Source organism: Medicago sativa, chromosome 2, assembly GCF_051527215.1.
Source record: "Medicago sativa cultivar Bolivia chromosome 2, Bolivia_mono, whole genome shotgun sequence".
Taxonomy (NCBI): Eukaryota; Viridiplantae; Streptophyta; class Magnoliopsida; order Fabales; family Fabaceae; genus Medicago; species Medicago sativa.
Window position 1 is genome coordinate 81,321,713 of NC_140750.1, and position 27,185 is coordinate 81,348,897.

At 33.8% G+C, this 27,185-nt stretch overlaps 2 protein-coding genes and 1 long non-coding RNA gene across 3 annotated transcripts; all 3 read right to left on the reverse strand.

The window, feature by feature from the left end:
• Positions 1–1,486: 1,486 nt before the first annotated feature.
• Positions 1,487–8,431, reverse strand: LOC146951398 (pleiotropic drug resistance protein 1-like). The gene is made up of 20 exons (XM_085747366.1): positions 7,919–8,431; positions 7,697–7,817; positions 7,400–7,573; positions 7,145–7,304; positions 6,986–7,062; positions 6,836–6,889; positions 5,829–6,503; positions 5,333–5,649; positions 5,064–5,224; positions 4,831–4,934; positions 4,510–4,738; positions 4,280–4,404; positions 3,840–4,172; positions 3,468–3,758; positions 3,294–3,377; positions 3,065–3,198; positions 2,730–2,957; positions 2,445–2,616; positions 2,093–2,347; positions 1,487–1,999 (listed from the first exon to the last, which is right to left on the reverse strand). Exons 1-20 carry the CDS (start codon positions 8,242–8,244, stop codon positions 1,736–1,738), a joined length of 4,284 nt encoding a protein of 1,427 aa, XP_085603492.1. The 5' UTR covers positions 8,245–8,431; the 3' UTR covers positions 1,487–1,735.
• Positions 8,432–11,241: 2,810 nt separating this feature from the next.
• On the reverse strand, positions 11,242–14,270 carry LOC146951399 (uncharacterized). Its single transcript, XR_015027904.1, has 2 exons — positions 14,061–14,270; positions 11,242–12,674 (listed from the first exon to the last, which is right to left on the reverse strand). It is a non-coding gene; the product is annotated as an uncharacterized LOC146951399 (long non-coding RNA).
• Positions 14,271–17,763: 3,493 nt separating this feature from the next.
• LOC146951400 (pleiotropic drug resistance protein 1-like) lies at positions 17,764–25,278 on the reverse strand. Its single transcript, XM_085747367.1, has 20 exons — positions 24,818–25,278; positions 23,861–23,981; positions 23,564–23,737; positions 23,309–23,468; positions 23,137–23,213; positions 22,988–23,041; positions 22,090–22,764; positions 21,652–21,968; positions 21,383–21,543; positions 21,150–21,253; positions 20,826–21,057; positions 20,602–20,726; positions 20,162–20,494; positions 19,791–20,081; positions 19,600–19,683; positions 19,368–19,501; positions 19,033–19,260; positions 18,740–18,911; positions 18,362–18,616; positions 17,764–18,270 (listed from the first exon to the last, which is right to left on the reverse strand). The coding sequence occupies exons 1-20, from the start codon at positions 25,141–25,143 to the stop codon at positions 18,007–18,009; spliced, it is 4,287 nt and encodes a 1,428-aa protein (XP_085603493.1). The 5' UTR covers positions 25,144–25,278; the 3' UTR covers positions 17,764–18,006.
• Positions 25,279–27,185: the final 1,907 nt, after the last annotated feature.

A 27,185-nucleotide genomic window follows, 5' to 3' on the forward strand; every position in this document is an offset into this window, starting at 1 on the left:
CCCGTCATCTCTATTTCTATTTCAATTTTATTCATTTTTTGGGTTAAATCCCTAATTTGGGTTTTGAGATGATTTTCTGGATTTTTTTTTTATGAAGATTGTTGTTGTTGTTGAAAAGATTCATGTTGTATTTTCTGGGTTTTGATTGAGGAAGAAGATGAAGTTGTTAAGAAAATGAATGAGAAGATGAAGTTTTAATTTTTTGGAAGATGATGTTTTTCTGGATTTTCACGTGCCTCTCCTTCTTCCTTTCCTTTCCTTTTTTTTATTTTTTTTCTGATTATTTAATTCCTTTTTTAATTTATTTAATTTCAAAAAATGATTATATGATTTTTTTTAAAATTTTTTAATTAATTAATTACACATGTGGCATGCCACGTAGGCGTTGACTGGTCAAAATTGATCAAAAGGACCAAATGTGCAATGGGGCCAAAAGTTAGGGGGCCAAAATTGTAGTTTTCATACTTAGGGGGCCAAAATTGCAAGTTTTTAAAAGTTAAAGGGGGAAAAGTGCACTTTAGCCTTTTTTCTTTTATAATCATATTATGTTTTTAGTTTTTCTTTTTATTGTTTTGATTTTTGTGTCAATAACTTATTTCCATTATAAAATTTTGGTTGTTTTAAAAGTTATCATACAAAGTAGATGTTCAAATAACACAATTTGAAAAAAATATTATGAATTGATTTATAAAATTATCTTTAATAAATTGTATGGAAAAGATAAATTTAAAGAATTAAAATAAAAGAAAATAATAAATAGTTAATTGTATAATTTGAGACGTTAGTATTTTCGATTAGTTAAGCGGAGTGAGTCAACTATAAGAAACGAGTTCAAAACCTCGACTCAACTTGCCAAAAATAACGGGCTAAACAGGCTGGCCGGGCGGGTTGGCCCCGTTTTGCCGCCCCTAATAATGAGTTGAAGATCCTGGTTCAATTCCGAACAAATGATAAAAAACTAATTTAACAACTAAATACTAACATTGTCATTTAAAAAAGAAGAAGCTGCATCTAGTTCCATAAAATGGTTTGGACTAAACAGCTTGGGGAGTCTATGTCGCCTCAATTTGATCAGCAAAAAGAAAGGCAAAGGGAACAACACTCAAGCAATAGGAATCCATGGAACTCCAACAGGGAAGATTCTTCCGGAATTTTCATTTTAGAACTCATTGGAAGAGTGTAAACTAAATACTATATATTTCAAAGGTACTGGCTCAACAAAGGAAACATGGAGTGAGAATAAAGGCTTGACAATGACGAGCCTTGAAACTATGAAGCCTGGAGTTTTAAAACACTTGTATATATCTTAGCATAGAGTCGGAATAAATCTGATACTTAAACCATGCAGTTAATAATGTTTACATGCACTTTAATAGAGAGTATCAATTGGATAGATTGATAGCTCAGGCATATCTTCTAGCATGCAAATTCAGCATTGAGAGTGCATATCAATTATCAAGAGAAGAAGAAATACGAACTCAAGTGATTATAAAAGGTTGGCCTCAAAATATATTTCAATGATTACTCAAATTAATACGACAAAAGTATTACATCATTTATATGTTTGTATATATATGTATCAAAAGAAACTGCAAATTGGCAGTAGGGTGAAATAAAATTCCTATCAACTACTGCATGTATGATGGTTACAACAAATACAATATGAGCCAATGAAAAATTGGGAAGGGAAAATAAAAAATAAAAAGAATCTTTCTTGTTGGAGAAAGAGTGCAAACTATCTCTTTTGGAAGTTAAAGGACTTGATTGCAACAGCGAAAATAAAGGCAAAGCCCACGGCGATTCCACCGACCACAAGTGCACACCATCCTATGAAGTCGTGTTGGATACCAAAAAAGTCGTCAAGGAAAGTCTTTACATCTTTTCCACCTTCGGTCGCCATAACAGTAGTTATATCTCCAAATTGAGATGCAACCAATCCATAGATGGTCCATGCAACTGGACAAGCCCAATAGTACCATCTCCACCATATTGGAATGCTCTGTTACCAAAAGGCAAGAAAAAACAGTTAGGATACATATAACATACATCCATTGAAACAGCCTTTCACAATGTACTCTATACTAATACTTACAGGTCTTGGGACGACAAATCCTGAAAAGAGATTCCAAATTGCATAAAATGCAGCAGCCACAATAGAAGCAACATGGTGATTTGGTGTCACTGCCACAGCCATCATACCATAGAAGGTGAAGTAGAGCAATGTGAAGTACATGAAGAATAGATACCAAAAGAATTTCTCTGCGGTCCATTCAAATCCAATCATGGCATAGACTATAACTCCATATATCACAGCTTGAGCAAAGACATAAGGCAGCTCTACCAAAATCTGCGACAAAAAGGGTGTTGTTAATATTAGATTTTAAAGTTTGCAAACTCAATTAAGTAATAATCATTTCAGCAGCGTAAACAACAATAATAGTTACCTGTGAAAATGCATATGGTAAGGCAGAATACATTCCAGCAGCTTTTTCTCGATAAAATACAGTCCTTTCAACTGCAACCACTGGCTGCACAGAAGAAGAATTTTGTACTCCAAGGAAGAGAACAGCGGTATACATTGAACCAACAGCGTTCAACAGGTCTTGTCTACTTGAGCTGCAAGTCACCAAAAGGAATTAGAATTCCAGTGCAAACAAATAAAGAGATGGCAATATAATATTTTGCGAATAATATGAACTTAATTTTTAACTAAAAATAGTTTAACTTACTGTTTTCCACCGAGGTCCCAGAACATTGTTCCAAACATCAAGCCTATGAATGTAGTGAAGAAAAACCTCACAGCAGTGTACGGTGGATTACGCCAATATGACCAACGTTGTTTCCATAAGCAGGCTTGGCATTGGACCAAGAAAGACTGCGAGAATTGCGTAGGGAAATGAAGATCTTTTGAACCAGGAGCAGGCACGCCAAGTTCTTGAATAAGTTGCTTGTTTCTCCTGAAGAGTCGTACCAAACAGTTTAAGTATGATGCAAATCAAGAAAACAAACATGACAGCAAAAGCTACTATAGTTTATAGATTCATATCCATATGCATTAGTTTACCTATATAGATCTGAATTTTTGTACAAATCAGTAAAATCAACACCCAAATTAAGTTCTTGTGCGGTAGTTGTAACTTCCAACATCCATGTTGCTGGGTTATATCCGTCTTTGATTTTACTCACTCCGTCAATGCTCTGCAACAAAAGTTATTCTAAAACTTTAGTAACTAATTACAATAAAGAAATAGAGTGATTCACTTAAGTTATAACATTTACGTAGAGGATCCTACCTCGAAATACTTGATCAAATGAGTAGAATGACGACCCAGTGGTCCAACATATATTTCTTGTCCTCCACGCTTCATAAGGAATAGCTAGAAGTACATATGGATAATATGTCAGATTCAAGTATAAAAGGCAGCTTCATTTATCATTAATATTTATTATGACCATTCACTACATACCTCATCAAATGCTTCAAATATGTCAATGCTAGGTTGATGGATGGTACACACAACTGTTCTTCCTGTGTCCACTGTGTTCCTTACAGTTCTCATAACAATTGCAGCCGCTCTAGCATCTAAACCAGAAGTAGGCTCATCCATGAAAATTATAGATGGATTAGCCACAAGTTCGACTGCAATAGTCAGTCTCTTGCGCTGTTCAGTTGAGAGACCACTCACACCAGGCAAACCAACTAGAGAGTTCCTCAACGAGTTCAGCTCCACTAGATCCATGACTTCATCAATAAACATCTGCAACCATTTGTAATATTCAATAAGTAAGGTAAACAAAGGTAAACAAAGCCACGCCGAATAAAGCACGTACTAACTAACCTTTCTGGTGTTGGAATCAACTCCTGAAGGTAAACGAAGCCAAGCCGAATAAAGCAAGGACTCATAAACTGTAACATGAGGTGAATGGATATCATTCTGCTCACAGTAGCCAGAAATTCTAGCAAATGTTTCTTGCTTTTTAGGGTACCCAGAAACCTTGATGTCTCCATCAATATATCCACCTGTTTTCCTACCAGCCAGAACATCCATCAGAGTTGTTTTACCAGCTCCACTTACACCCATCAAAGCTGTGAGAACACCGGGCCTGAATGCGCCACTAACACCCTTCAAAAGCACTAATCTATCCTCTGTAACACCTTGCTCCTTCATTTCCTGCCAGTTGAAATAAAAGTCATGTGAGAAAAGTTATTATTGTCTGAGAAAATATGAACTGTTAAAGATATCTAAAAGCCGAACATATCAGTTTGTGCGAGTCTTACCACTGGCATATCAACAGAGTATACAATATCATCAAAAGTGATAGAATGTGGTTCAAATGGAAGAACCATTCCCTTTTTCTTTCCATGGCTGGACTCTGTAACAGAATCTCCTCTTCCTGAACTTTCTGAAAGATAATAAGAAAATTGTTCAGCTACTAAACTATATGATAAACTACAATGTGTTTGCCTTCATGAGTGATATCTGATATGCATATAATCAGAAAGCTCACCAATACGTGGTAATTCAACTTCTTGTATGGTAGATGAATCATCTTCTGAATCTTCAGTTATTGTTGCACTAGGCTTATCAAATGGGCCTAGTACAGCGAGAGCCACACCAAACGCCATGTTGAAAAGAAACACAAATCCAACCAATCCCCCAACGCCTATCCAATACCAATATGCATGTGGGAAGAACCCTCGGGTATCGAGATAATCTTTTCCCAAATCAGCAGTAGCCTATAATTAAGAATATAAAATAAATTAGGCTTGCAAATTTTTCAAACAAAAATAGATGAATTATGAAGTTGCAAGCCAGCTGAATAAATTACATTGTGCCAACTGTTCCCAAGAAATTCATTGGCCATCAAAGCATTCTGCCCATACATCAAAGGTGAGATCCAGTAACCCCAAATCCACCAGCCTTTGATATCCTCTGTTACAATAGCAATAAAATGTAAGAAATATTAATTAGCTAAGGTTTCATTTCCTTACAAAAAAGTAAATTTTAGAACATTTTTATCTTTTATTGTTAAAATTAAATGTGTTAGTCAATTTAACTTACTTCTTGAGAGAATGAAGCCACCCAATGACAGAAATGTGAGAAGTGCAAAGGACCCAAATGTATTGGCAACAATCATGTTTCTACCCAGGGATGCGATGGCTCGGAACAATCCTGAAGCCATCTGACTCATGAAAAACAACACAACGAACTGCTTGAACATCCTGCCCAAAATTCAAGACCTCACATCATAAGTAACATCAAATGCAAACAAGATAGAAGTGGCATTCAATACTACATGCTCCAAACAGAATAAAAGAAACTTCTTTTACCTTCCAACATTTGGATCAAATCCAATAACATAGTAGGTAAGAAACACCCAAAGAGAAACTTCCACTAATGAAACGGGAATCTTGAGAATCCACGAAGGAATAGCATATGCCCATGAGGGATAAAATAGAAGGTCTCGTTGCTTGTAGTAAACAGGAAGCTTAGCAATGGTCATAGAAATCTCAGACATTCCATTAAACATCATCGTTACTAGTGTGAAAAACAAAGCACCAGCATAAACACCCGCATCATCCTGATCATCGCGATGCATCTCAGTCCGAAAAAACAGTGTCATTGCTATCAATGCCATGATGAAAAGCTGAAAAACAAAGCATGAAGAGCAAACCGTTATGTCACAGAAAATCATGGTCATGAATGTATAAATGAAAAAGAATATCTTTTCATGAGCAAATACTCTCATAAGCAAATACTAGTCCAAAAATCAGTGTCATTTCTATTTATTTAAATTGCTATAAACGAGCGGGATAGATTCCAAACCTGAGTTAGCTTGAAGATGTAAACAAACGAATTCCTTTTCATGAGCAAATACTCTCTTGAGAAGTTGGCCTTTAAAAGCTCCGTCTTGTTGAGACCATACTCTTTGGTGGTCAAAGCAGCTGGGTGGCTCTTCGTCTTGTCAAATGGTACAGAAAGCTCCTCAGCAAGTTTCCTACCAATATGGAAGGACTGAAACGCCTCAGCGAATTGAGTAACAGTTACAAATCTGTATGGTTGATCTCTGCGCACCCAGTACTGTGCTTGATCCTTTTTCGAAGTTACTTCTTGAAGAAAGTCAGCGGCACCTTTCCTTTCAGGACATTTGAAACCCATTGATTCAAAAAAGTCAAGAACATATTCGCGGGGGCCGTGGTACACAACTTGGCCATCAGAGATTAAGATAATGTCATCAAAAAGATCATAAGTCTCAGGTGCTGGCTGGAGCAGTGATATAACCGCAGTGCCATTCATAATGTGAACATATTGTCTCAGAGAGCTCACAATCTGAAAAGTTGTGGAACTGTCCAGCCCAGTAGAAATTTCATCCATGAACAATGCATTGGCTGGTCCAACCAACATCTCTCCTGTGGTAACACGCTTCCTCTGTCCTCCAGAGATACCACGTAACATTTCATCTCCCACCATGGTATCAGCGCATATATCCAACCCCAAAATCTACAAAATTATACAATATACAACTTAATACCGTTGGCTTGTAAAAATATTAAACATACAACATGAAACATAACTTTATCATGGCATGCAAGACATGATAGAGCCTAGAGGTGTCAATAGAGCCCCAAATTTCAAAGCCCACTCAAAAAAATGTAAATTGGGAGTAACCAATAAAAAATGCAATGAGTTTAATTTTGATACATTGTCAATTAAAAAGTTTTATACTGTCAACTAATCACTTTATTAGTACTTATGATTAAAGTCAGACATTTTTATTGATCTGGCGATTATGAGAGGATAAGTATACTAATTGAACTATATTTAAGTATTACCTTGAGTACATAATCTGTTGAAATGCTATACTCCTGACCTTCAGTTGCAATTGCCTGTTATATCAAAATAAAATTAGAGATGCAAAGATAGTATAGTATATCCAATTACTATTTACGATATTGATTGATAATAGCTTATTTAATGCATACCTTCATGTAGACATCAATATCTGGGTCAGGCTTGATGTTTGCTGCCTTCTCTCTTCTAGAAAGCTCGGATAGCATGTCTGTTGGATCCCAAGTTAAGCTTTAGCCACATTTCAAATTAGATTTTAAAAAACATTAATTAGGTAGTAAAAATATACTAACCATAACGTGATCCAACTCCTTGGCACCTTGCTGAGAAAGCCAAGGTTTCCCTCACAGTCATTTCTCCAATATGAACATCATGTTGGCTGATATAAGCAGCAGTTCTTTGAGGTACAAACTCATTCAGTCCATGCCCATTGTAAGTCACACTCCCAGTTAGCTGTACAAATTAAGCATTCGGCATCCAAATTAGATAATTTTAGATATAAAGTTTACCACCTTTGATCTACAAGTGAGTTATATGATTTTATTTACCTGGAGACTTGGATCAAGCTTTCCAGATAAGGCTAAAAGAAGTGTGGTCTTTCCTGAACCAGGAGGACCTAAAAGTAGTGTCATCCTACGAGGTTTAACGATTCCACTAACATCTTTAAGAATTGCCACATGCCTCTTTTTGGTTGGGATGATATGAAGAAAATTCAATACCCCCTGAAACAAAAAAAGATATATATATATATATTTTTACTTATGAGACTCAACTGCAAAAATAAAAAAAATAAAAATAGAAAAAGCCTTCAGCATCAATTTTCAGGTTCTGATATCTATCCCTACCTCTACAACATTAGTAGCAGCATTAATAAAACTAGGCAAAGCTCTACTTCCCACAAAAGCTTCAGCATCAATTTTCAGGTTCTGGTATCGAACTTCAATTGTTGGAATATCAAGTCCAACTCTATAATGAGAAGAAAAAACACAAAACATGTTGAGTTATGAGAGAAATAAGATCAAAAGAAAACAATGAAGCAAAAAAAGTACATTTTCTATAATAGTTACCTATCAACTCTTTCCTTGACCTTCAATAGAAACCTTTCATTATCCTCTTCAGCAACCTTAACCAATCTCTCCAAAAGTTTCTGCTTTTCTTGAAAAGCAAGATCACCAACATCAACTTCATGAGCTGCACCATGAGAAGCTGTCAACAAACCTTTTCTCAAACGATTATAAGTAGGTAGTTTTTCAAGTGCAGCCCATTTGAGAGCTTCTTCATCATCTTCTTCACGTGATGATTTAGAGAAAACCTCAACTCCACTCTGTCTCCAAACAGTTGAACTTCTTGCTCTTAAACTATTAGTAGCTCTGTATATATCAGTCCCTTCCATTTTTGCTGTTATGAAACAGCTTTAACACAAGCTTGTGTTTCTTATTTTTCTTTTTAAGGCAATGTTATTATGAATTGAACCAAACCAATAAACTAAATGGAGTGTAGAATACAATGAAAGAATCAAAGAATGATGAAAGGAAAAAAACTTGTTGTATTGATGTTTCTTTGTGGCAAAGGAAATGAATATGGAATGAGAAAACATGTTTGTATTTATACCTTTGATTCCAAAGAAGTGGCGGCCATGTAGAGTCAAACGTTGAAATTTACGTGTTTTTTAGTAATAAAAAAAGTAGTACTAGAATGGACAGGAGAGAAATTTCTGTATGTCAAATGGTCAAATAATGAAGGAGGACCAGACTAGGCATCTTTTGGTTGGCCATCCTGAGGGAGGAAACTTCGTCCTACATGTTAAGGTGTCTAACTAGTAGCGGGCCCTATTCAGAGTAAAGTGCACGGGCTTCTCGAACAAAGTAGGTTCTAAACATTTGCTTATTTAATACTACAACTTTTTACTATATTTAGACAATAACTTTTTACAACTTATTTAATACAACTATATTACATAAATTTAGACTATAAACTTAATTTGTTTTGTTAGGAATGTATAAATTTAAAGGGAAATGTTAATGAGTGCCTCCGGCACTCTTTAAGCATCATCAATAGTAAGTATTTATGAAAATGTGTGTAATTAATGTATTGGAAATCGAAATATTTGACTGTTTAAAAAAATAATTGCTTATTTTAGAATGCTTAAATAGTGTCTCGGAGGCACTCGTTAAAAGACCCAAATTATCATTCATTAATTGTTAGAAGAGATATCTCTTAGATAAATCTCAACGACTTTAAGGAATTTGGTCTCAAGATACATTTGGTTTAAAAAAAAAAAGTTATCATTTAAAAAAATATATGATCAATTATATTTTAAATATGTAAAATTTGATTGCAGAAGGAGAGTGTGGACATTTGGATAAATTTAAAAATTGTTAGAAAAGAATAGAGTAAATAATTATGGGTTTAGTTTTTATCATAACATAGATGTAATATTTATGCAATCACAGTGTAATTTTTTTCTACACGTACATTAAATCAAACCACTAGTTGATGTCATTCTTCAGAATCAATTCATAAAACATCTCTACAATATCTATTTAACATTAATGATTACATGCATTTTTTCCTCAAAAAAAAGATTACATGCATTTTTTCCTCAAAAAAAAAAGATTACATGCATTTTTTTTGGTAGATTGATTATATGCATTTGTAGAAAAGTTTTATACTTTCGGTACATAAAAATTAACCTTTGCAAATAATTCAAAAAATGAAATAAGGGCAATATATTTTCCATAGATATTATAGGAGTAAAACAAGGCGGGCAAGGCCACTCATTGATATTATACAGCAAAAATATTAAAAACAATAAATACTAATAAGAATCAAAGAAAAAACAAGAGAATAAATTTCCAGCTCTCAAAAAAGAAAACAGAGAATAACATTCCAATAAAAAAATGGTAGTTAGGAATCAACCAAAATTATCTAAGCAGCGACGTCATTCGCCTGCATTTTTTTTTGGTACACATTTCTTTTCATATTTCAAAAAACATGATGTTTGAAAAGTTGGAATTTCACATGTTTACTGTTTTCCAGTCCTCACTTCCAAAATATTGACACCTAGAACAATCATAACCTTGACATTTGACTTGTATATTAATTATTTATTTGGTCCAAACATAATTTTTTTTTGTTCAATCCAGTTTAACGGTTTTTTTTTTTTTGTGTGTGTAAAGTTTCACGGGTTTATTGAAAAAAAAAAAAAAAATGAGTAATTTGATAATTTATTTTGATGGTCTATTTTTAGACAAAATACACTATTAGATTAGAAGTGTGCTTATGGTAAATCACCTTTTATTTTTCACTCAAATAAATTAATGGGCATTATATGCCTCCTTTCTTACTGGAAAATAGAAAAAGAAGTGAAAATTTTAAAGCAAGATAAAAAATTTAACGTAGAATATGTAACTGTTCTACAAAAATAATTTATGTGCATTCTATATACTATTGCAGTCTTACACCAAAAAGTACAGTGGTATTTGCAGGATTATGTGCACCATCACGAAGGCCTAAAGGTTCAAATTGTTGGATCATTAAATGCAGGAACTGCATACTTTGACTGGTTGCAAATCTTTATAAGAAAACTTGACAGTCAAGTCAAACACAAAATATACATAGTCCCTATTTAAATAAGCGTTTATCATGATAAGCGCATGTATAAGTTATTTTTACAACAAAATATAAAATAAATGTAAACTATTTCCTTATAAGCTATAAACTGTTTTTGTAAACTATTTATGTTAATAGATTTTTCTATATCTTAGCACTATTTTCAACTTGCACTTTACTAGTGAAGGGGCCCTTTATAAACTATTTGCTATTCCTTTGACAAAAGCAAATCTATTACCAAGGGTGTTCTTCAAAAAAGTATACGCGGATGAACAAGAAGGGTTGTTATGCATAGTAGGGTGATGTTTTTGATTTGATAATAAACGCATCATGAAATGCATTGAACATAAAAGTACTACTTTTAAACCAAATAACTTCCAAGTTTTGTAATTAGCATAACCTTGTCATGTAGCTATGAAGAACATTATTTTTAATACTTATTTAAAAGGAACTCAGTAGATTAATGCAAGTAGTATTATTTTATTAAGATAATGAACGTAAGGAAATGTGCTTATGTGTGGAATCACAACTTGAGCTTCTTTAATTTAAGCATAAAACATAAAATAAACTTAAAAAAACACCACCAACTATAAAAGGTTTTTGTTTTAAATGAATTATAAAAGGCTTTATCTTAGTAAAAGAAGCCGTAAAGGTTTTATCGTTAGATTATACAACATCTGAATTGACCTTTTTTACTGCAATAGATGACTACATAAAGAACAAACAAAATTTACTCAGCAAAAAAGTGAAGAGGAGGAAATTAAAGTTAAAAAAAAAGGGCAACCCGGTGCACTAGAGCTCCCGCATATGCAGGGTCCGGGAAGGGGTCCCACCATTTGGTGTATTGTACGCAGCCTTACCCTGTTTTACACAAGAGGCTGTTTCCAGGACTTGAACCCGTGACCTTTCAGTCACATGACAACAACTTTACCAGTTGCGCCAAGGAGGAAATTAAAGTTAACCAAACTAAAATTAGATAACAAAATGATAAGAAAAAATGCATAAAGAAAAAGGAATACCTTAATAAGGTGAAGAAAAAAAGATAGTAAACGAAAGGGAAAGGGAAAGGGTGCAGATAAATGAGTCATTGTAACATAAACTGCAATGCACATATTCTTTCACAATTGCTCATTTCATAAGAGCCTGTTATGGTATTACCCATTTCCTTTTCTCTAGGTCAGGGTGTTGTATTGTAATAGCTATGTTAAAGAAGAAAGGGGTTGATCAAAACACAAAGGTGCCTCTAGTGTCCAGTCATAATGCGACTTTTCATAGAACTTTTCGGAATCAAAGAGAAGAAAAACAAAATACTAGTAATCACTGGGAACTGAATCGAGATTAAGCAAGCAGAACTATGTTTACCAACTAGCGAGTTAAGTCATCTGCAGAAAATAAGAACACGAAAAAATTATTGGAAAAAACTTCAGTACCTGATAGTCATTCCATGACCTTGTCATCTCTTCATAGTAACCCACATTCCAGACCAAGAAGTAGTAAAGCGAATACCAGATTTAAGTAGTAGCATGAAGACCATTCAGATACAAGATATGGATCAAATAGTAACTCTGCGACAATTTAATATGTAAGAGGTATTACTATACCCCCAGTGCATTCATTCAATTGTCTTATTATTTGAATGGAGCCTGAAAGTTAAGATGATTTCCTACATGTGGTTGTTTTCGGCGGGAATGAATTCCTGGTATTTGGCAATGTCGACTCATTAGCAAGGGAGCCAATTGTCTATCTCGATAGCTGAAACTAAACTTTTACTACTACCCCCACTATTTTACTGTGTTAACATTCAAATGTGGTTGTTATTCTACTTATTCAGATATGAAATCAGTAGCTGATGAAATCAGATTGTGGCATAGCCATAGAAATGGTTTATATGGAACAATGTATGGATTTCGTATCGATAATCGTTTCAATAAATTAATTAAGGCTAGCCACTAATCAAATAATAAAGAATATCATTCTGATCAACGTTTTTTAATCAAAATGATGGTCTGAATCCCGCCACCATGTGCATACATAATGCGTGGAGAAAAAGAAAGTAAATGGAGAAAATAAAGTTAAAATCGATGAACAAGAGGGTTAGCTGGCTGAAATAGCAGAGTTCTTCCTCTCTTTCTATAATCTTCTTTTCCTGCTTATTCGACCTATTATGTACTTATGTTGTTCTCTGGTTCCTAACATGATGACAGCAGGTTCCTGAATTGTATACACATATTATTAATTGAGAAAAGTTTGTCAAATTTTATTTCAATTACATAGTACTAGTATATATGTTTGGAAAGTTTCATGGGAAATTTTTCTTAATTAAAATTCAAATAGCCGATTTATCAAAGTACATTGTGAATGGTAGGGTGCTTGTATTGGTTTCAGAGGAGATTTCAATATACTATACTCTCAATGTATTTAGCAACTAATTTGCACTTGCTTGTTTTCTAAACACTGTACATTATTAATCAATGACAGTAGGATGATAGTTTAAATATAAAAGGCTTCTAAGCAACATAAAATCCAAACATCTTAAAAGAAAATCATATAATGCCGTAGCAAAAAAATCCCCGACTATTATACAATCTCCTATATCTTACATGATCACATGAAAATTAAGTCATAGTTTTGGCTCCTACTTCATACATCTCTTTTTAATTTGTATGTGGTCCAAAGAACTAAGGTTCTGTTTGGATAAACAGCTTAATTTATACCTTATAGAATAAGCACTTATCATAATAAGCGTTGAACCTACCACGTTCGGCAACAAAAGGTCTAAGAGAAAGGAACATAATTTCACAGGTAGTAATTTTATATGGTTTTATATCAAGATTGATTGGTTTCTAAAACAAAAGATAAATAAAGTTAAATTATTTTTCGTATAAGCTATACACTATTTTCATGTTATCTCGGAGAGCTTAAATAAGCTGAATTAAATTAAATAAGCTGAAAATAGCTTATGAACAACTTGTTTTTTGTTTTGTTTTATCTCGGAGAGCTTAAATAAGCTGAATTAAATTAAATAAGCTGAAAATAGCTTATGAACAACTTGTTTTTTGTTTTGTTTTGGAAGTTTTCTTTTTGTTTGTTTTGGTGTTTTGGAAGTTTTCTTTTTGTTTGTTTTGGAAGTTTTGTTTTCTCAATTTTGGACGTTTTCTCAAACAAATCTCACAATCACAAGTGTCTATAGTCTATATGTTGTGTCTATATGCCCATGAGGAGAGCCCAACCCAAAAGACTAGTCCAATAGGTGGGAGAACCTAAAGGCTTAAGTACCACATCAAGCACTTTGATATACTCGATGTGGGACTCCTAACACTATACCAATAGATAAGTTCAAATAAGTCAATTCAAACAGATTGTAGATCAGAAATCTGAAAATTAACATTTACAATTACTTTTTTTTTCCTCTAGTTTCTAAGGTATAAAAGCAAAACTAAAATGAATTTTCCAGTATAAATCAATGAAAACAAATAATACAGGCACAGCACAGAATGAGATGATACAATGCACAAATACATAATCAGAAGCTATATCTATATTCTATAATGACATAAAAGATAAAGTTGAATTAATGAGTGATTTTAAGCATATTACCTAAATGATATGGGAAACGAAATGCTATCACATGATGACGACGTATCAACGGTGAGCTCCGCCGTAGTGACCGCGATCGCGATCGCTTCGCAATGTGACATTTCTGATTCGTAGGAGAGAGGACTACTACGACTGAAGCAGCTGAAATGAGGTAGGGGCGTTTAATTAGAGAGGGCGCAAAGTGAGTTTATGAGAATGAATTTTATCTGTGGGGGGAAATAAGGATGAATTTATTTGAATTTATTTGGTGTTTATGGTTTGGAAAATAATTATTACCTCTTATATTAAGTGACACAACTGACTCTGTCACACGTACTGTGCATATGTTTTATTTTTAATATCTTCAAACCTCTATTAGAAAAAATTATGAAAATTTAATATTTTAAAAATATTCATCGAGACGAATCCAACATCTTATATGATGTTATTTATCTTTTTTATATTAGTAGAAAAATATGGTCAAAATATGCTAGGTCAATAATACACATTTTCAAATAGGTCATCATCTATTGTAGGACGTAGGGAGTATTTTGTTCTTTGTATCCAAAACGGAGTAGCCATAATAATATCTTAATGTATGAAAATTTTTAAGGTCTTGTTAACTTGTGCCCTTTAGGGCACATGTTAAACAATCCTAAAATAAAAATATTCCATTAATATTTGTGCATTCAACTAATTAAAAGTTAACAAATTAAATACAATATACGAGTTCCAACAAAAAGTTTCTACATTTGACGTGCCTTGAGGGCATAAGTTAACATTTCCTAAATTTTAAAAGAGAATTGCTATATCCTACGACAACTAAAACCACGAAACCCACGATACAGTGGAAAACATGGGTGGGGTCAGTTTTTTTTTAATTAAAAAATAAATATAAATTGTTGATGGATGGAAATCATGGGGGGTGATTGTATTACTCGTGGTTTTCGTGGTTAATACTTCTTCGTGGCAATAAGTATTTCCCATTTTAAAATAGTATTTGATTATGCATTCTATTAATCAAAACAGTCTATGACATTAAAATAATTTTTCAATTATGACAGTAATTTTATTGTATAAGAATTGATATGACAGTGAGTAAGTAAGTATATTGAAGGACAGATATAAGTATTTATAAGAACTGGTATGACAGTAATATTGAGGTACTGATATAAGTATTTATAAGGACTGATATGACAATAAGTAAAATATATTGAGGGACTAATATAAGTATTTATAAGCACTCATGTGACAATAAGTAAAATATATTGAGAAACTAATATAACAGTATTAACTTGGAATTTTAAGGTCATGGATTATTTTGACTAACATAGTGCACAATCAATGACTATTTTAAAATTTTGATACGTTAAGAAACTATTATGATTACTCGTTACACATTCAAAGACAAAAATGACTATTAACATGTTTGCAGTTTGTTGGTTACTTTACTTCAATTTTGGTCTGGGTTTAAGAAGTAAACCCTTCATTATCTTATAAACTCTTTAGGCATCTAGTAATTGTTCACAAATACTTCAAATTTCTGAAAATACCTACATCTATCGTTTGTTGTTGGACGGCGTTTAACTACCGTTCGCTCGTAAAGAGAGACTTAGATACTTCATTCCAACACAAAGAGGGATTAAGTTCAGAAAATTGTTGTTTTTAGAAACGATTTGTAACTATCGTTCAACAGCGAACGATAATTAACTGTTGTTGGGGGGTATATTCGGTATTCAAGGTGGTTGTGAACAATTGTTCGATGCCTAAAGAACAATTTTCTCATCTTAAGGCTGATTTTACAAAGGTTCAATTCAACATAACTTTTTACTTTCCTCGGATCCTCTCTGACTTGTAACGCCTCAACGACAAGTAATGTCTCCCAATGACCAATAAATTCATACATTGATGGAGATCGTCTATAAGGTTCCATCCATCTCTCCAACAACTCGTCTTTTACGTCTATAAAAACAGTCATTCACGACAATGCAAGGTAAACAATTCTTTCCATCTTGGAGTGTTGGCTTGGGACCTTAAAGTGTGTTTCATGTTCAATTCTCCGAGTACAAATTTTGGTGGGTTAGTTTAACTTCTTAAAAAAAAAACACAATTCTTTCCACTTAAAACCTCTCACTCTGTGTGTAAAAAATAAAAAAAGAAACTCAGTCTAGGACTCTTTTTTTTCTTAACATAGTTAGCTTGATTGATATTTCATTACTTTGTTTTTCCTATAAGTTGATAATCATCTTTGAGGCATGTCGGACATTAAATGTGAATATTTCTCAAACTTTATATTTAAACTTTGGTTCACTATGTTGTAGAGTCTATTTTCTTCCACTAAATCCAACCCACTCATTCAATATAGTTACTCTAATCCTTAACGTTACTATAAAAAAAATCACATTCAAAAGCGTTTGCATAATTTCAATATTTGTTGCTTATACTGCCAAAATATTAGTTTACTTTAAAAAAATGTTGATAGATTTTAATTGATGGCTGACGTATGATGCAATTTTTAGAATGAATCAATGTTTGGTATGTATCATAAGTTTAAATAACAAGATCCTCTAAATTAACAAATAAATCTATGAAATTGAAGGTTGTTAATCTATTTAGTCTCTCTTAGGATCAATTTCGAAGAATCTAAATGACAAAATATATATAAATGAAAGTGCTTATAAAATTTCTTGAAATATACTCTAATTGAAGATGTCCTTAACATGTTAACTAAACGTTTCTAACATTTGAAAGACCAAAATTTCAGTCCCTGCAACAATTTAGAAGACTGGAATGGTGATTTGCTCTTATTTTTGGTATTTCACAAATTATATGTTAAAAAATATATGGATTTGATATTTTTACAAAAAGAAAATATGAATTTAATATGACACACAATAGGTGTGGAAAAAATTACATTATAAACCAGTCATAAATTGTGATATCGTTAAGAAGTTTGATTTTAATCAAAACTACCTTAAAAATCATGCATTATATGATTTAGTTTTTAAGGGATTTATGATTATTAGTTGACAATGAAATAAAATTTACACAAAGCACAATGTTAATATGAGCTACCATTTTGCTAAGTTACAATAACTTTTCTTTGTTAGAACAACATTTTAGGTATAAAATAATCAAGATGTGAAGAAACAAAGGGATATAAACACAATATTTGGTAATGAAGTTCGACCAATTGTGTTTATATCTCGGACTGACCAATTGGAGAGTAGTTGCAATTCCTTTTTATTATTTAAAGTTTAGGGTTTACATTGTACACCTTGTATTTAAATAGCACGGTTCACATTATGTTATCCCCTTCCCACTTAAAACAATTCATTTCGCTTGACCGACCTTTCCACTTATCCGTAACTATGAGTCATACAACTTTTGCATAACATAATAAGACTAGTAAAGCAACATGAAGAAAACCAAAATGCGCCAGTCCAAAAGTTACAGTTACCTTCATTACAAAACAATTATGTATATGACACCCAATTTTCAAGCAACATGCTTCCATTAACAAAACTTCTTCATTGAGGAAGAACTCTGCATACACAGTGTACTTCAAATTGAAGAGGCTGAATTTAATATTCCAGCATTGACTCACAGGACATATTTGACAGTTGATGCAAATAACTTCTTGTATGCAAATTCAGTATTAAGTGGAACAATATCAATTATCAAGGAACTTAGAATTAAGAACTCAAAAATGAGCATAAAAGGCTGGCCTCAAAAAATACATTACATTTCATTGATGATCAAAATGATAATACAAAAGTATTGTCTTATTCAAATTCAAATGCTTGTACATTTATAAAGGAAGCTTTAAATTGTGTCAAACAAAGGGGAAATAAATTTCCTAAGAAACTACGGCATGGGATATAGATACAGGTATTAGACAAGCTAGGAAAAATTGGGGAGGGAAAATAAATAAAAAGAATCTTTCTTGTTGGAGAAAGAGTGCAAACTATCTCTTTTGGAAGTTAAAGGACTTGATTGCAACAGCGAAAATAAAGGCAAAGCCCACTGCGATTCCACCGACCACAAGTGCACACCATCCTATGAAGTCATGTTGGATACCAAAAAAGTCGTCAAGGAAAGTTTTCACATCTTTTCCACCTTCGGTCGACATAACAGTAGTTATATCTCCAAATTGAGATGCAACCAATCCATAGATGGTCCATGCAACTGGACATGCCCAATAGTACCATCTCCACCATATTGGAATGCTCTGTTATCAAAAGGCAAGAAAATGGTTAGGATACATGTAACATACATCCACTGAAACAGTCTTCCACAATGTACTATATACTAATACTTACAGGTCTTGGGACGACAAATCCTGAAAACAGATTCCAAATTGCATAAAATGCAGCAGCCACAATAGAAGCAACATGGTGATTTGGTGTCACTGCCACAGCCATCATACCATAGAAGGTGAAGTAGAGCAATGTGAAGTACATGAAGAATAGATACCACAAGAATTTCTCTGCGGTCCAGTCAAATCCGATCATGGCATAGACTATAGCTCCATATGTCACGGCTTGAGCAAAGACATAAGGTAACTCTACCAAAATCTGTAATAAAGAGGGAGTTGTTAATATGAGAATTTTCAGTTTGCAAACTAAATTAATAGTAGTAGTAGTAGTTATAATAATAATAATAATAATGTCAGTAGATTAAACAATGATAATAGTTACCTGTGAAAATGCATAGGGTAAGGCAGAGTACATTCCAGCAGCTTTTTCTCTATAAAATACAGTTCTCTCCACTGCAACCACGGGCTGCACAGAAGAAGAATTTTGTACTCCAAGGAAGAGGACAGCGGTATACATTGAACCAACAGCGTTCAGAAGGTCTTGTCTACTTGAGCTGCAAGTCACCAAAAGGAATTAGTATTCCAGCGTAGATAAACAGAGGGAGATGACAAAATATAATATTTTGTCAATATTATGAACTTATTTTTTAATTAAAAGTAGTTTGTTTGACTTACTGTTTTCCACCGAGGTCCCAGAACATTGTTCCAAACATCAAGCCTATGAATGTAGTGAAGAAAAACCTCACAGCAGTGTATGGTGGATTACGCCAATATGACCAACGTTGTTTCCATAAGCAGGCCTGGCATTGGACCAAGAAAGACTGCGAGAATTGAGTAGGGAAATGAAGATCCTTTGAACCAGGAGCAGGCACGCTAAGTTCTTGAATAAGTTGCTTGTTTCTCCTGAAGAGTCGAACCAAACAGTTTAAGCATGTTGCAAATCAAGAAAACAAACATGGCAGCAATAGCTACTACAGTTTATAGATTCATATCCATATGCATTAGTTTACCTATATAAATCTGATTTTTTGTACAAATCGGTAAAGTCAACACCCAAATTAAGTTCTTGTGCTGTAGTTGTAACTTCCAACATCCATGTTGCTGGGTTATATCCGTCTTTGATTTTACTAACTCCGTCAATGCTCTGGACAATGGAAGTTATTTGAAAACTTTAGTAACCAGTTACAATCAAGAAAGAGAGTCATTCACTTAAGGTATTATTAAACTAAAGTGGGATCCTACCTCGAAATACTTGATCAAATGAGTAGAATGACGACCCAGTGGTCCAACATATATTTCTTGTCCTCCACGCTTCATAAGGAATAGCTAGAAGTGCATATGGATAATCAGATTCAAGTCTAATGAAGAGGAAAAGAACTATAAAAGGAAGCTTCATTTGTCATTGATATTTATTATGACTATTCACTACATACCTCATCAAATGCTTCAAATATGTCAATGCTAGGTTGATGGATGGTACACACAACTGTTCTTCCCGTGTCCACTGTGTTCCTTACAGTTCTCATAACAATTGCGGCCGCTCTAGCATCTAAACCAGAAGTAGGCTCATCCATGAAAATTATAGATGGATTAGCCACAAGTTCGACTGCAATGGTCAGTCTCTTGCGCTGTTCAGTTGAGAGACCACTCACACCAGGCAAACCAACTAGAGAGTTCCTCAACGAGTTCAGCTCCACTAGATCCATGACTTCATCAATAAACATCTGCAACCATTTGTAATGTTCATTAAGTAAGGTAAACGAATGTAAACAAAGCCATGCCGAATAATCACGTACTAACTAACCTTTCTGGTGTTGGAATCAACTCCTGAAGGTAAACGAAGCCACGCCGAATAAAGCAAGGACTCATAAACTGTAACATGAGGTGAATGGATATCATTCTGCTCACAGTAGCCGGAGATTCTAGCAAATGTTTCTTGCTTTTTAGGATACCCAGAAACCTTGATGTCTCCATCAATATATCCACCTGTTTTCCTACCAGCCAGAACATCCATCAGAGTAGTTTTACCAGCTCCACTTACACCCATCAAAGCCGTGAGTACACCAGGCCTGAATGCGCCACTAACACCCTTCAAAAGCACTAATCTGTCCTCTGTAACACCTTGCTCCTTCATTTCCTGCCAGTAGAAATAAAAGTCATGTGAGAAAAGTCATTTTTGTCTGAGAAAATATGAATTGTTATAGATATCTAAAAGCTGAACATATCACTTTGTGCGAGTCTTACCGCTGGCATGTCAACAGAGTATACAATATCATCAAAAGTGATGGAATGTGGTTCAAATGGAAGAACCATTCCCTTTTTCTTTCCTTGGCTGGATTCCGTAACAGAATCTCTTCTACCTGAACTTTCTGAAAGACAATAGGAAAAATGTTCAGCTACTAAACTATATGATAAACTACAATATGTTTGCCTTCATGAGTGATATGCATATAATCAGGAAAGCTCACCAATACGTGGTAATTCAACTTCTTGTACGGCAGATGAATCATCTTCTGAATCTTCTTCAGTTATTGTTGCACTAGGCTTATCAAATGGGCCTAGTACAGCGAGAGCCACACCAAACGCCGCGTTGAAAAGGAACACAAATCCAACCAATCCCCCAACGCCTATCCAATACCAATATGCATGTGGGAAGAACCCTCGGGTATCGAGATAATTTTTTCCCAAATCAAAAGTAGCCTATAATTAAGTATATAAAATAAATCAGGCTTGTAAATTTCTCAAACAAAAGTAGATGAATTATAAAGTTGCAAGCAAGCTCAAGAAATTACATTGTGCCAACTGTTCCCAAGAAATTCATTGGCCATCAAAGCATTCTGCCCATACATCAAAGGTGAGATCCAGTAACCCCAAATCCACCAGCCTTTGATATCCTCTGTTACAATAGCAATAAAATGTAAGAAACATTAATTACCTAAGGTTTCATGCCTTTACAAAAAATTAAATTTAACAACATTTTTATCGTTTTTTGTTAAAATTAAATGTGTTAGTCAATTTAACTTACTTCTTGAGAGAATGAAGCCACCCAATGCAAGAAGTGTGAGAACTGCAAAGGAACCAAATGTATTGGCAACAATCATGTTTCTACCCAGGGATGCGATGGCTCGGAACAATCCTGAAGCCATCTGACTCATAAAAAACAACACAAGAAACTGCTTGAACATCCTGCCCAAAATTCAAGACCTCACATCATAAGTAACATCAAATGCAAACAAGATAGAAGTGGCATTCAATACTACATGCTCCAAACAGAATAAAAGAAACTTCTTTTACCTTCCAACATTTGGATCAAATCCAATAACATAGTAGGTAAGAAACACCCATAGAGAAACTTCCACTAATGAGATGGGAATCTTGAGAATCCACGAAGGAATAGCATATGCCCATGAGGGATAAAATAGAAGGTCTCGTTGCTTGTAGTAAACAGGAAGCTTAGCAATGGTCATAGAAATCTCAGACATTCCATTAAACATCATTGTTACCAGTGTGAAAAACAAAGCACCAGCATAAACACCCGCATCATCCTGATTATTGCGATGCATCTCAGTCCGAAAAAACAGTGTCATTGCTATCAATGCCATGATGAAAAGCTGAAAAACAAAGCATGAAGAACAAACCGTTATGTCACAGAAAATCATGGTGATGAATGTATAAATCAAAAAGAATATCTACTTGCTTATATTTATAAAAAGAGTGGGATAAATTCCAAACCTGAGTTAGCTTGAAGATGTAGACAAACGAATTCCTTTTCATGAGCAAATACTCTCTTGAGAAGTTAGCCTTTAAAAGCTCCGTCTTGTTGAGACCATACTCTTTGGTGGTCAAAGCAGCTGGATGGCTCTTCGTCTTGTCAAATGGTACGGAAAGCTCCTCAGCAAGTTTCCTACCGATATGGAAGGATTGAAATGCCTCAGCGAATTGAGTAACAGTTACAAATCTGTATGGTTGATCTCTGCGCACCCAGTACTGTGCTTGATCCTTTTTCGAAGTTACTTCTTGAAGAAAGTCAGCGGCACCTTTCCTTTCAGGACATTTGAAACCCATTGTTTCAAAAAAGTCAAGAACATATTCGCGGGGGCCGTGGTACACAACTTGGCCATCAGAGATTAAGATAATGTCATCAAAAAGATCATAAGTCTCAGGTGCTGGCTGGAGCAGTGATATAACCGCAGTGCCATTCATAATGTGAACATATTGTCTCAGAGAGCTCACAATCTGAAAAGTTGTGGAACTGTCCAGCCCAGTAGAAATTTCATCCATGAACAATGCATTGGCTGGTCCAACCAACATCTCTCCTGTGGTAACACGCTTCCTCTGTCCTCCAGAGATACCACGTAACATTTCATCTCCCACCATGGTATCAGCGCATATATCCAACCCCAAAATCTACAAAATTATACAATATAAAACTTAATACCGTTGGCTTGTAAAAAAATTCAACATACAACATGAAACATAACTATATTATGGCATGCAAGACATGATAGAGCCCATGCAAGGACAATGTAAATTGGGAGTAACCAATCATAAATGCAATGAGTTTAATTTTGATACATTGTTGACGTAAAAAGTTTTACATCTTTAACAAATCACTTTATTTAAGTATTACCTTGAGTACATAATCTGTTGAAATGCTATACTCCTGACCTTCAGTTGCAATTGCCTGTTATATCAAAATAAAATTAGAGATGCAAAGATAGTATAGTATATCCAATTACTATTCAATTATTGATTGATAATAGCTTATTTAATGTATACCTTCATGTAGACGTCAATATCTGGGTCAGGCTTGATATTTGCTGCCTTCTCTCTTCTAGAAAGCTCGGATAGCATGTCTGTTGGATCCAAAAAATAATTAACACGTTAAGCTTTAGCCACATTTCAAATTAGATTTTAAAAAACATTAACAAGGTGGTAAAAATAGACTAACCATAACGTGATCCAACTCCTTGGCATCTTGCTGAGAAAGCCAAGGTTTCCCTCACAGTCATTTCTCCAATATGAACATCATGTTGGCTGATATAAGCAGCAGTTCTTTGAGGTACAAACTCATTCAGTCCATGGCCATTGTAAGTCACACTCCCGGTTAGCTGTACGAATTAAGCATTCGGCATCCAAATTAGATAATTTTAGATATAAAGTTTACCACCTTTGATCTACAAGTGAGTTATATGATTTTATTTACCTGAAGAGTTGGATCAAGCTTTCCAGATAAGGCTAAAAGAAGTGTGGTCTTTCCTGAACCAGGAGGACCTAAAAGTAGTGTCATCCTACGAGGTTTAACGATTCCACTAACATCTTTAAGAATTGCCACATGCCTCTTTTTGGTTGGGATGATATGAAGAAAATTCAATACACCCTGAAACAAAGAAAGATATTATTTTTTTTACTTGTGAGACTTAACTGCAAAAGCAAAACAGATAGAAGAAAGAAAAAACTTCATCCATTTTATGAAGTACTATAATATTTTTCCACTCCTTACCTCTATAACATTAGTAGCAGCATTGATGAAACTAGGCAAAGCTCTACTTCCCACGAAAGCTTCAGCGTCAATTTTCAGATTATTATATCGAACTTCAATTGTTGGAATATCAAGTCCAACTCTATAGTAATAAGAAAAAACACAACATGATGAGTTATGACTTATTGCATAAGAAACTGATTAATAAGGGCATGCGTAAATTGACTTATTTTAGTTTATCTACATCTATAAACTCGTGAGACTTTATGAGAGACCTCAATGAAATGCTTATGACATGTCCATAAGTTGTGTTCAGCTTATTTTAATAAGCTCTCCATAATAGTTTTTAAAACAGCTTAAAGCTTATATGAAAACAGTTTGACTTAACTTGAACTTTTGTTTAAGAAATAACTTATGAGTATGAAGCACAAATACGGATAAGGACACCGGACACGACACAGACACTGACACGCAGCCACCGCTGATAATTTGAAAAAATCACATGATTTAGTGCAATTATATGTGTCGGTGTCGGATAAGACGCGTGTCCGACACTGGGACACGCCTTATCTGAGGAGTGTCCGTGCTTCATACATGTCCATAAGCTGTTTTCAGCTTTTATCAATAAGCTCTGCGTGACAGCTTCTGAAAATAGCTTATACCATATATCCAAACAATTTCACTTTTGATTTGATCTTTTGTTTAAGAAATAGCTTATGGCATGTCCATGAGCTGCTTTTAGCTTATTTTCATAAGCTCTCTGTGATAGCTTTTGAAAACAGCTTATAGCTTATTATCAAAACAATTTAACTTTAAATTTGATCTTTTGTAAAACAAATAGCTTATGAAATATCCATAAGCTGTTTTCACCTTGTATCAACAAGCTCTTCATGATACCTATTAAAAACAGCTTATACCTTACGTGAAAACAGAATAACTTAGAAATGAAGCAAACAAAAAAGGATCTTATCAACATACCTATCAACTCTCTCCTTAACCTTCAACAAAAACCCTTCATTATCTTCTTCAGCAACCTTAACCAACCTCTCCAAAAGCTTCTGTTTTTCTTGAAAAGCAAGATCACCGACATCAACTTCATGAGCACCACCATGAGAAGCTGTCAACAACCCTTTTCTTAGACGATTATAAGTAGGTAGTTTTTCAAGTGCAGCCCATTTAAGAGCTTCTTCGTCATCTTCTTCACGTGAAGATTTAGAGAAAACCTCAACTCCACTTTGTCTCCATACAGTTGAACTTCGAGCTCGTAAACTATTTGTTGCTCTGTATATGTCTGTTCCTTCCATTTTTTTGTGCTGTTGTGAAACAGCTTTAACACAATCTTGTTCTTGTTTTGTTGAAAATTAATAAGACACTATGAATGAATGAATCAAAGAAAGAGAAATGTTTTGTTTAGTTACTATTTTGATTGAGGTTTGTGTGTTTGGGAAAATAAGTGAGTGGGTATTTATATTCTTTGATTTTTGATTCCAAATAATCTGGCGGCGATTGAAAAGTCAAATGTTAAAAGAAAAAAGTTATTTAATAAAGAAATTATATAAGGAGTCAGTTACGGGGTACCGGGAAAAAAGAAGAAGACGCGGGGAATAAATTTCATTTTTAGTGTGACCAAATTTTACTTTAGTAAATAACGGGTCCTAAAGTAAAGAGCACGGGTTTACGTCAAAAAAGAGTGAAGAAGAACACGGGTCATATGATGTGCTATTATGTAACTAGTACTACTAAATTTGATTTATATTTGTGTCAATTTTGATTGGTTAGTTTATAAAACGCTTTGTTTGAACTTTAAATTAGGCTCATCCAATGGTCGACAAAATTAAACCTTTTAAATTAGTCGGTCATTGGATGTGGAGAATGGATCCCCTCCAGTGAGGTTTTCACTAGACTCTCTCCAGTTTTAATCCTCATCCTTAAATACATTTTTTTTTCTTTTTTCTCTTTCTCTCTCATTGCAAATCAAGGGATGGAAATTCACTGGACTCTCCTGTCACAGGAGACACTCCATTGTCCATTCTCTTGGATGTGATATCGAGTTAAAAAACTATCAATGTGTCTTAGAATATGAAAACTTAACATTGAACATATTTATACACAAAAAAAATATTTAAATAAGTTTCACTAACTTTACATCATTATACAAAAGTAATTTATTTATTAAATTATAAATTAACTCATAAAATATTACTTATTTTGAAAGTGGGAGTAACTTGTACATATTTCATTTACTTCTTTTAAACGTGTGACTCGTTAGTTGCTCACGAGAGAAAGAATCCTTATATACGTTGTTTGTTACCTAGTACGTACACATTTTTTCTTCCTCCAATGAGGTTCTTTAACATGGTGAGGTTTTTGTTAATTAAAAAACCCACATTGAAGATGCTCTAAGCTTCATGGAGCATAAGTTTGAAGTTTATATTATTCACTTTTCTACACTTAAATGTACTCCTTCATATCTCTTTTTTGGTAAAAAAAATGTTTAATGTAAAATTTTTATTGAGTTTTATAACGTGTGTGTTTAGGGCATAAATCAGCAGAATTTTATTTCATTTTATATTAGTAGTGGTCATTATTATTATTATTAGGCTAAAATATGGTATTGGTCCCTGCAAAATAGGCCAGTTTTGGTTTTAGTCCCTGCAATTTTTTTTTATAGTTTTTGGTCCCTGCAAAAATCGGTCAGTTTTGATTTTAGTCCCTGCAATTTTTTTTATAGTTTTTGGTCCCTGCAAAAAATTTTGTTTTTGGAAATAGTCCCTGACCCCAGTTATGTGATGATTTGTCACTTTTATAAATAAAAAAATAATTATTGTATCTGTTTTATTATTATTTTTTAATTAAATAATAATTATTGTTATATAAATTATAAAAAATAATATTCTTTTTATTAAGTAAACACATATGCCACATATGCACAAAAGTGACAAATCATCACATAATTGGGGTCAGGGACTATTTCCAAAAACAAAAATTTTTGCTGGGACCAAAAACTATAAAAAAAATTTGCAGGGACTAAAACCAAAACTGGTCTATTTTTGCAGGGACCAAAAACTATAAAAAAAAATTGCAGAGACTAAAACCAAAATTGACCCATTTTGCAGGGACCAATACCATATTTTAGCCTTATTATTACAATTAAAGCACGGCGGCTAAGCTCACTCATTGAGAAATGCTTAAAAATTCATAAAATAAAACCCCCTCATTGATGTTATTCTGCAAACACACTAGAAAAAAGAATATTTTTTTTTGAAGAGGCTAGAAAAAAGAATATTAAATCTAAACCAAAAAAAAAAGAATATTAAATAAAATGAGGAGCAAAAAAAAAAAAAAT

Excerpts from the sequence above, each read along its gene's own strand:
- LOC146951398 (XM_085747366.1), bottom strand. The coding sequence starts at position 8,244 with ATGGAAGGGACTGATATATACAGAGCTACTAATAGTTTAAGAGCAAGA. Across the intron at positions 6,504-6,835 it reads CAACAGATTATGTACTCAAG|ATTTTGGGGTTGGATATATG; the intron begins GTAATACTTAAA and ends ATAATTTTGTAG. Across the intron at positions 4,173-4,279 it reads ACTCTGTTGATATGCCAGTG|GAAATGAAGGAGCAAGGTGT; the intron begins GTAAGACTCGCA and ends TTCAACTGGCAG.
- LOC146951400 (XM_085747367.1), bottom strand. The coding sequence starts at position 25,143 with ATGGAAGGAACAGACATATACAGAGCAACAAATAGTTTACGAGCTCGA. Across the intron at positions 23,214-23,308 it reads AGGAGTTGGATCACGTTATG|ACATGCTATCCGAGCTTTCT; the intron begins GTTAGTCTATTT and ends TGGATCCAACAG. Across the intron at positions 23,042-23,136 it reads ATATTGACGTCTACATGAAG|GCAATTGCAACTGAAGGTCA; the intron begins GTATACATTAAA and ends TTGATATAACAG.